The sequence below is a fragment of the Molossus molossus genome, unplaced genomic scaffold, assembly GCF_014108415.1.
Source record: "Molossus molossus isolate mMolMol1 unplaced genomic scaffold, mMolMol1.p scaffold_m16_p_20, whole genome shotgun sequence".
Lineage (NCBI taxonomy): Eukaryota > Metazoa > Chordata > Mammalia > Chiroptera > Molossidae > Molossus > Molossus molossus.
In genome coordinates this window covers 31,653,231-31,663,268 of record NW_023425356.1, presented here as the reverse complement: position 1 = coordinate 31,663,268, position 10,038 = coordinate 31,653,231, and the positions used below count along the sequence as shown (strand labels likewise).

General features: G+C 44.9%; 1 protein-coding gene across 2 annotated transcripts; it reads left to right on the top strand.

The window, feature by feature from the left end:
• The first annotated feature begins 966 nt into the window (after positions 1–966).
• Positions 967–7,106, top strand: RAB29 (RAB29, member RAS oncogene family). Of its 2 annotated transcripts, XM_036272809.1 has the most exons (6): positions 967–988; positions 1,303–1,549; positions 4,122–4,193; positions 4,872–5,053; positions 5,880–6,001; positions 6,270–7,106. In XM_036272809.1, the coding sequence occupies exons 2-6, from the start codon at positions 1,426–1,428 to the stop codon at positions 6,379–6,381; spliced, it is 612 nt and encodes a 203-aa protein (XP_036128702.1). In that variant the 5' UTR covers positions 967–988; positions 1,303–1,425; the 3' UTR covers positions 6,382–7,106. The 2 variants fall into 2 exon arrangements, with proteins under 2 accessions (XP_036128702.1, XP_036128703.1); XM_036272810.1 differs by lacking the exons at positions 967–988; positions 1,303–1,549 and adding an exon at positions 3,468–3,546.
• Positions 7,107–10,038: the final 2,932 nt, after the last annotated feature.

Genomic DNA, 10,038 nt, shown 5'->3' with positions numbered 1-10,038 from the left:
AGTTGTGAACCATGCCATGTTCCTTCTTCACAGAACCTAAGTGGTAGCCTCTCTGCCCGGAAACCTGGGCAAGGCTGTTTTCCCATGGCCCTGCTGCTTTCTCTTCCATTCCTGAGAAAAGCATAAAAAATGGGGCTTATTTTGCTGGCCATAAAGCTCATCATCCCTTTAACTCTTACCTAAAGGACAAGCAGCTCAAAAAAGTTACAGGCTAAAAAATTTAAAATATTTGCAAAAATATAGTTTCATTATTATTCATGAGCAATAGCAACAAATGGAGGAGGATTCCCCGTGCATCCCAATTAGCTTCCAGCTCAAATGATATATGAGTAGGCAGTGCAGCTAGACTAGGGATTGTGGAAGTGAAAATGAGAACTGTTTTCTGTCTTTACTGCTGTGACTAGTTATTAAATGTCAGTAACTTACATTACCAGCATGGGTTTTAAGGATCAATCTCTTGATTGTGTCCCTGAAGTTGACTGATATTGGGGTCATGAGGGAAATGGAAGGATTGGCTTTCATCACGTTCACAAGATCCTGGGTTTGTCTACCTAACTGAAACACTAGGAAATGGACTTCGCTTGGAGTATGAGGGGTGAAGCTTGAGCTTTTGTTAGTGGAATAATTTATGGGATAATTTTTTATCTTAGCTCCAAGAAGCCTTTAAAGATCATGAGAAGAAACCTATCTGGGGACAGATTTAGGCACGTCGAACAAATCTCTCTTGAGAATCTTTTCTATGCCAGAATTATTTTAAAGTAAGATTGCGAAGGTTGAAGGAGCTCGAAAACCTTGAAACTGTTAAAGTTTTTAAAAACAAAATACCGCATAAACTACACTTCCCAAGAAGCCTCGCGGGCGAGTCTCGCACTGGACTAGCTATCTTCACCGCGAGGTAAGCTGGGAAGTGTAGTTCTTTAAGTAACCTGCATGTGACCCGTGCAGAGTAGGCGAGAACGACAGCGCCTGCCGGGTCTGGGGAGAGAAAGTATGAGCCGCTCCCTACTCAGAGTTTGGTTTGTTCTGTGAAGAAGGGGGACTCCCATCTTCTGCCCAACCCGGGAAATGAGCTGGCCCGTTTAGTCGCTTGCTGGAGCCGCTCCGGGGAAGTCCCGGCGGGGAGGCACCTCCAAGCCTCATTCCGTTTCTCGGCAGCGGGGCCGGGAGGGGGAGAAGGTGCGATCAGCCGGGGCTCGGAGCTCGCGCCCCGGCCCTGCGCCCCGCGCTCCACGCCCCACCCAGGCTGCGGCCGCGCGGGGAGGAAGCGCGTAAATTCTGAGTGCAGTTTCCCTTTCTCATCAGAGCAGCCCCAACAGGCGGTGGGCGGAATGCCGAACTTCAGTTTGAAGGGGGTCGGGAGCCAAAGGGGTTAAAACCAGCGACTTCTCCCGCTTCCCGCCTCCTAAAACGTCCACCCGGCTAGCCATGGGTAGCCGTGATCACCTGTTCAAAGTGTTGGTGGTGGGGGACCCCGCAGTGGGCAAGACGTCCCTGGTGCAAAGATATTCCCAGGACAGCTTCAACAAACACTACAAATCCACGGTGGGAGGTGAGATGTCGCGGCGGGGCGGGGTGGACAAGAGGCCGGGACCACGGGCTCGAGCTGGGGACTCAGTGGGATGGGAGCTGGGGATCTGGTGTCGTTGGGTCCTTCGCCGGGTCAGGGAGTAGGTTCCGGGATCCTTGAGGGAATACTTGCTGGGTGTTTGGTTTGCGTGCCTGTTTGGGGTTTCCGCAGGTAGGCTTTCCTGGCCTGAGCAGACTGCCTGGAAAGAGAGGGCGAAGGTGTGAAGATGAGACATGGGGAAGGGAGGAGCAGAAAATGAGCAATTGCTGTGTTCCGCGAGGAACTATGGACTCGGGTCTCTTCGTGCATGCCCTTCAAGCGGTCGTGGGCAAAGCTCTGAGACCAGCGTCTGGGACCCTGTGGAGGGCCTGGTGAGGTGCCAGCCGGGCTGCCGTCCTGCCTCTCACGGAGTTCCGGGAAGCTGTTGCAGGGGCAGAAAGGCATTTAACCTGGCCTAGCTTTGTTTGCTGGATGCATGCATGGGAGACTCCTAGGCCACACAATCAATCAGGGCTGATGAACTGTGTGTTTGCTGTCCATTGATTGCTTAAATAAAGGCAACCTAGGAATTCTTCAAGAATCTGAAATATACCATTTCTTTGACCTAGCTTCCCACCCCTTTTTCTCTCAAACTGGGTTAAGGAGGAAGGTAGAGAACACTTTTGTTGTTGTTGTTGTTGTTAATCTGCTGTTGTTAATCCTCATCTGAAGATTTTTTTTTTTCTATTGATTTTTAGAGAGAGGAAGGGAAGGGGGAGGAGGACGGAGGGGGGTAGAGAGAGACATCCAGGTGAGAAAGACACATAATTGGTGGGGGGATTAAACCTGCAACCCAAGTACCTGCCCTCCACCAGGAATCAAACCCAGGACTCTTCTGTACACCAGCCCACACCCCAACCACTGAACCACAGCGGCCAGGAGGAAAACACTTTAAGAGTTACTTCATTTCTTTCTAGGTTTGATCTTTGGACTGTTTTTTTTCAGAAGTAGAAATACTTTTATGTAAAATAGAAGGTGCTTGGCTGGGCAGAGCTAGTAAAGGGGGAGAGTAACAAACATTTATTTATCTCCATTAAAAGAACTTTTTTTAAAGGAAAAAAAACTTGCACCAATGTAAATTTTGAAACTGTATGTTGGCATTCATTATGAAACTTAAAAAAAGCTAACAATTGCAATTAAGACATCCTCCTTAAGAACATCGAACAAAATTAAAGGTTTAAAGTTTCAAAGACTGTTGTCTAACCACTCTGCCCACCCCCACTCCTAAATAGTCTGAGGGTCCCTATTTCATGGATTTGGTTTAAAAGTGTCCCCCTAATAAATGTTTAGCAATTGCTCTAGTGTTCCTTTAGTAAAGAATGTAAGTGACTCTGGCTAATTTTTTTTTCAGTGTTTACTCTAACTTTTCCTTAACTTTTATTTCTGTTACAGATGTGGAAAACAGATTTCCAAATCTCAAAAATTATCCTATTTCTGCCCTAGCCTATTTGGCTCAGCAGTTAGAGCATTGGCTGGCGGACCAAAGAGGCTCAGATTTGATTCCGGTCAAGGGCACATACTTCAGTTGCAATTGGGTCCCCAGCCCTGGTCAGGGTCATGTGGGATGCAACTGGTCAATGTGTCTCCTTCACATCGATGTTTCTCTCTCTCTCTCTCTCCCTCCCTCCCTTCCTTTCTCCATTTCTCCCTCCCTCCCACTCTATCTGAAGATTAATGGAAAAATATCCTCAGGTGAGGATTTTTTAAAAAATTTATCCTATTTCTCTCCTTATCCAAAAGCTCTTCCCCTGCATACTCATTGAACTTGAACTCATGGGGTCTCAGCCCCTGCATATGTTGCAGTGGATTCCAGCCCAGCTCTTGAGCTTCATTTATGCAGTGTCTTCTTTCTAGGAACCCTCCGGGACCTTTTCACTCTACCCCACTGCTGCCCAAGATAATTCCTACAGCCTTATGGAAGATGTAGAATTCACCAAAGAGTGTGTTTTTATCATAATACAATTGGATTAGAAACCAAGAGTGAAATTGAATGTGGAAGAGGCAAAAGCCTTCATTTCTCCCTTCCTTGTACCCTGTCATCTCTTCCCTGAGAAAACTCCCTAAATCTCCACGAGACTTTTAAACCTGAGATTAGGAATTGTTTTCGTGATTACCCCCCACTCCTATCTCCAGCCTTGGAGACAAGTAGTATCAAATAAATTGCTTTGACAAGAGAGTAAAAGCTAAAGAATTTCTCCTAAGGTTGAGTACGAATGATTTGTCTCATACTTAATACATGAGTGTAGGCTCATCTCAGCTCACTGAGGGCTTAAAAATTAAATGAATAAATAAATAGGAATTGTGTATCCCTAGGGTTGTAACTGTGTATTTGATCTGAGCTTTTCCATGAATTGTTTAAACGTAAATTTTAGCCCTGGCGGGATTGGCTCAGCGGTTGGAGCATTGGCCTGTGGACCAGAGAGTCCCGGTTTGGTTCCCGCTAGAGGCACATACCAAAACTAAATAAATAAATAAATGTAAATTGTATTCAACTATATTATACATCTATTTTCAGTGGATTTTGCTCTGAAGGTTCTCCAGTGGTCTGACTCGGAGGTGGTGAGGCTCCAGCTGTGGGATATTGCAGGTAGGCTGGGAAGACTGTATAGGAACTAAGGGAGAAATTTTGGCTTAACCAGCCAGCTCTCAGAAAAAAAGCGGGGCTGTAAAACCACAAGTGCTTTTCTAAAGCTGCAGTGATTGAGCTGCTCTGAGGATGCATGAGCTAACTAGACGTAGAACTTTTGTAGATGTTTTCTGCAGATACCTTGCCCTGATTAATGTAAAGTAGTCTCTGTGTGGGTGGAGGGGCTGGCAAGGTGGTGGATTGTCCAGGCCATAGGTTGGATGCTCCCACAGCAGGGGGAGGGTTCTTTTTCCAGGTGTTCAGCAAATCTTGGTGAGAAACTAGATACCCAGAAAACAGAGACAATAGTAATTGCTATGATGTGTCAAGCAGTTTTCTAAACATTTTAGATTAGCTGACTCTGTCCTGGCAGCCATCCTATGATAAAGCTACTGCTTCTGTCCCCACTTTACAGATGGGAAATATTTAGCCATTAAAGGCTTGACTTGTCCAAAGTCACATAGGTAATAAATGACAGAGCAGGGTTTTGGACTTGGATAGTCTGGATAAAAATCTGAACTCAACCACCATGCATACTGCCTTCTCTCCCACAATGACGGTAGAAATAGCAGGGTGTTAGCAGGTGTTCTGGGGCTGGTTCTCAGGATCACCTTCTAGAGAACTCTCCTCTCCTCCCAGGTCAGGAGCGCTTCACATCTATGACACGACTATACTATCGAGATGCCTCTGCCTGTGTTATTATGTTTGATGTTACCAATGCCACTACCTTCAGCAACAGCCAGAGATGGAAACAGGACCTGGACAGCAAGCTCACACTACCCAATGGAGAACCTGTGCCCTGCCTGCTCTTGGCCAATAAGGTACATGGACAATCTAGGAAAATGGCCCCTGGCCTCAATCTGTGGTGAGAGAGCAAGCCATCTAAAATGCTCTTCAGGCCCAGCCGGTTGTGACTCAGTGGACTGAGCATCATTCCATGGTCTGAGAGGTCGTGGTTCAATTCCCCGTCAGGGCAGATGCCCAGGTTTCAGGCTCAATCCCCAGTAGAGGGCATGCAGGAGGCAGCTGCTCCGTGTTTCTCTCTCACATTGATGTTTCTATTTCTCTCTCCCTTCCTCTCTAAAAATTCAATAAAAACATATGTTAAAAAATAAATAAATAAATTTCTCTCTGGGCCCAGGCTGGTTTGGCTCAGTGGTTGGAGTGTTGGCCCTTGGACCAAAGAGTCAGGTTCGATCCCTGGTCAAGGGCACATCCCTCATACCTCAGTTGCAGGTTCTATCCGCAGCCCTGGCCAGGGTCCTGTGAGAGGCAACCAATCGATGTGTCTCTCTCACATCGATGTTTCTCTCTCTCTCTCACTCTCCTTCTCTCCCTCTCTCCCTCCCTCCCTCCTTTCCTCCATCTCTTCCTCCTTCCCACTCTATTTGAAAATCAATGGAAAAATATCCTTGGGTGAGATTTAAATAAAAAATGCTCTTCAGTTCATGTTATCCACTTTCCCTTTCAAGTTGGCAAAATTATCTCTACCTCCTTTCAAGGGATGTTGAGACTTTCTTTGGGAAGAATGTTGAATATAGATTTTAGATGCTACTGTTCTCAGTCATTGGTGGAAAGATTTTAAATCCATAGATATCTATTCCTTAGAAGTTTATGGTGTTGCCTTTTATTTACTCTCTTTGCCAGTGTGATCTGTCTCCTTGGGCAGTGAGCCGAGACAAGGTTGACCGTTTCAGTAAGGAGAATGGTTTCACAGGTTGGACAGAGACATCAGTCAAGGAAAACAAAAACATTAATGAGGCCATGAGGTGAGTAGCTTATGGGCACACAGATATACCCGTCTTCCACTGCAACCCCGTAGTACCTTGTTTTCCTGTTTCTGAGCAAATAAGAACAGACTGAGCCACTGGAATGCCAGCTTCTGAAGGTCAGGGATGCTGTCCTCTCTCCTGAGATTAACTGGGGACGAACCATGCAGCTTTACTGAATGCCATCTGGTGTTTAGACAGACAATATCTGCTGTTTCTCCCTTTCCTCAGTCCAGCTTTTCAGACTTATTTTTTATTTGTTTTTTAGAGTCCTCATTGAAAAGATGATGAGCAATTCTAGAGAAGATATGTCTTTGTCCACCCAAGGGGACTACATCAACCTACAAACCCGGCCCACCTCCAGCTGGGGCTGCTGCTAAGTAGTGTTTGCTCTCCAGGTTTTAATCCCTTCCCCTTGGTTGTCCACCCAGTGGTTTTATTAAGTACGTCTGAGCTGCATTCTGCTGACTGTCCAGCAAGGAGGGCCATCCTTACTAAGAAGAGACACTGGGACCCACGTGCATTTCTTGCAACTTGGGTCTCACTTGCTGCTGGCTCATGTAGACCTGTTAGTGCCCCCCCCCCGTTTTTATTGAATTTATTGGGGTGACACTGGTTAACAAAATTATACAGGTTTCAGGTGCATAATTCTACAACACATCATCTGTACAGTTAGTGAGTTTTGTATAAGAAAAATCATCTCATCGCTCAATTTGTGATCTGGGATTTTGTGGGAAGGATTACAAATCAGTATCTGTGTTTTAAGGATCATAACTCTCAACTGCTTTTGAGCCTATTTTTCCCACTGATGTATGTTGAGATATCAATCTGCTATGACTTCAGATTGAGAGGAAAATGAGATCAAGGGTCATTTCCCAAATTCCTCATAGGTCATGACTTTTGTCTTGGATTTTGAATTTAAACATCTGATTCCGAAATGCGGGAGTGGGTCTTGATATCTTTGGGTTTTGGGCTACTGAAGGTGACCCAAATCACTATATTTTTGAAGCTTCTAAAGTCATAATTAGTTGCCCTGGCTGGTTTGGCTCAGCGGTTAGAGCATCAGCCCGCAGACCAATGAGTCACTGGTTTGATTCTGGTCAAAGGCACGTACCTTGGTTGCAGTTCGTCCCCGGACCTGGTCGGGTGATGCAGGAGGCAACCAGTTGATGTGTCTCTCTCAATTTGGTGTTTCTCTCTCTCCCTTCCTCTCATTCTATCTGATGATAAATGGAAAAATAGCCTCGGATGAGGATTAAAAAATAATAATAAAATAAAGTCATAATTAGCTAGCTGTCTCTTGTCTTGGCTTCGAGAACAGTCAAGCTTGCCCTGGCTAGTATGGCTCAGTTGGTTGGAGTGTTGCCTCAGGTACTGGAAAGTCTGGGTTCAGTTCCTGGTTCGGGCATATGCCAGGTTTTGAGTTCAGTCCCTGCTTGGGGTGCCAGCAGGAGGCAACCAGTTAATGTCTCTCTCTCCCACACCCCCCTTCCTCCCTCTCTAAGAAAAGAACAGCCAAGCTTTTAAACTGTCTATCTTGTGTATGAGAGCATTTCTTTCCGCACAGAAATGACTTCTCACATTAGGGTGTTCCCTTCCAGTAGGGTAGGGGCGGGGTTTGCAGGTTTCTGGGTTGATGTTGCAAGTGGTGCAGTTATCTGTTCCCCGAGGTTCTGGGAATCTGAGTGGAGGAACAGGGAAAGGTTAATAGAACAAAATCCTGCGGAACAACTTGCTTATGAGCTATTTGGGTGGCTAGCGCTGAACAGCTACAGATCTTTGCCTGGGGGTGGGAGTAGATAGACAGGAAATCATTAGCTAATTTAAGTTCTGAATTGGTAAGGTTTTTAGACCGTTTCGTTTGTTAAATTCTCATAGGATGGTGATTTATAACCTACCCAGAGTTGTGAATATTCTTAGTGAACACAGAGACCTGGAATTCTTTGAGAGACACTTATCTAATTAAGTGTCCTAAGTCAGTGGTTCCCAATTCTGGCTGGTCAGATCTACCTGGGATATTTGTTAAAATTTTTAAAAATGTTTTAAGATTTCGCCCTGGCCAGTTTGGCTCAGCGGTTAGAGCGTCGGCCTGCGGTCTGGAGAGACCCGGGTTCGGTTCCCGCTAAGGGCACGTACTTCGGTTGCAGTTTGTCCCCGGCCCTGGTTGGTCGTGCGGGTGGCAACCACTCGATGTGTCCCTTTCACGTCGATGTTTCTCTCTCTCTCCCTTCCTCTCTCTCCCTCCCACTCTATCTGTACAAAACATGGAAAAATATCCTCAGGTGAGGATAAAAAAAAAAAAAAAAATGTTTTAAGATTTCTGGGTCCCAACCTCAAACCTACTGCATCAAAATTTCCAGGGGTGAAGCCTGGGAATTTGTTATTTTGTCAAATCTTCCCAGGTGACTCTGATCAGCCTGGTTTGAAAACCATTGCTGGAAAACTTGGTAAAGATGCTGAGACCCAGCCTTTCCTGTTTAAATGATTCTGGGCTTCTGCTAGCTCTCTAGGTAATTCTGATGCACACCAGACTTTAAAAACCACTGTCCTAAGAGAGAGATCAGAGTCCAAATACTAGAAAGAGAATGAGAGCCAAGCCTTCAGTAGTTTGTTTGCTTATTTGTCTGTCTGTTTTTAAGATTTTTTTTAAATTGATTTTTAGAGAGAGAGGAAGAGAGAGAGAGGGAAACATTGTTGTGAAAGTGAAACATCAGCTGGCTACCACCTGCACGCCCCACACTGGGAATTAAGCCCAAAACCTAGGCATGTGCCCTGACCAGGAATCTAACCAGGACCTCTCAGTCCGTGGGGCGACCTCAATCCACTGAGCCACCGGCCAGGCAATGGAGGGTCAACCTTTTATTCTATTTAGGCCTTCAACAGATTGGATGAGATCCACCCACATTGCTGAAAGCAATCTGTTTTACTCAGACTACTGTTTAAGTGTTAATCTCATCCGAAACAACCCTCACAGAAACACCCAGAATAATGTTTGACCAAGTATCTGGGACCTGATGGTCCAGTCAAGTTGACACATAAAATTAACCATCACATGCACTTAGTAGTACTTTGCTGTATAAAATGGTGATGTTTTGGTACCTTTTCTTTACACTTTAATTTGATTCATATTCAAAGTCTCTCTGATTAGGAAGTAACTGTGGGAATAAAGAGGAGAAAGCAAATAGGAAGAGGAAGGAGAGAAGGTAGGCCTTCTACATTTTACCATGTGAGAAGGATAGCACTGGATACCAATGTCTGGATTAGTATTAAACTCTTCCCTGAGATATGTGAGTGGTGTGTGGTTCTTACACTATCTTGAAATAAAGCAAACAGTTCTTCCCATTTTATGTTTGCGGGAACAAATGTCTCTAAATCTGACTGTCTGAAAGGCAGCTGGTTGAATTTGTAATAAAGCCAAGACATAACTGCAAGTCGTCTAATTACCCATCTTCATTCTGTCCTCTAGGTTTCTGGAGAACATTTAACCTGAAAAAACCTATTTTAGAAAACAAGCCCGGACAGTTAGAGAAACAGAACTGACCCCTTTTCGGTTGGAAACTCTTGGTTCGTGTTAGATTTTGAGACCATGTTCATGGGTAGACTCGAGAGAGATGCGTGTAATTAAATTTGGAGCCAAATTAAATGCAGTTTCGGTAGCATGCAGTACAGATATATCATAACATGCATAATTGACAAGTTCCACTTACTGAGATATGTCACTGAAGTGCAGTGACGGTCATTTAATTTTGAATACCAGCTCTCCTGTTTGCAAGTACAGGGGTGTTAGTAGCAATTCCATTTTCGACTGTTGCTGCTAGTAGCTGACATCTGAGTGTTGCCATAAACCGAGTATTCTGATCACTTCATGTAGATTATTGTTATTTTCACAATGACCCTGTGATATATATTAATAAGGACACTGGGGCACAAAAATTCAATACTTTGCTTGAGGTTAGACAGCTAGCAAGTGGCAAAACTGATTTTTAAGCTTAAGTAGTGTGACTTCAGGAACTGGGCCCTTCACTACCATACACTGC

Coding starts and splice junctions, on each gene's coding strand:
- RAB29 (XM_036272809.1), top strand. CDS start 1,426: ATGGGTAGCCGTGATCACCTGTTCAAAGTGTTGGTGGTGGGGGACCCC. Junction 4,194..4,871: donor CCAGCTGTGGGATATTGCAG/GTAGGCTGGGAA, acceptor CTCTCCTCCCAG/GTCAGGAGCGCTTCACATCT. Junction 6,002..6,269: donor AACATTAATGAGGCCATGAG/GTGAGTAGCTTA, acceptor TTTGTTTTTTAG/AGTCCTCATTGAAAAGATGA.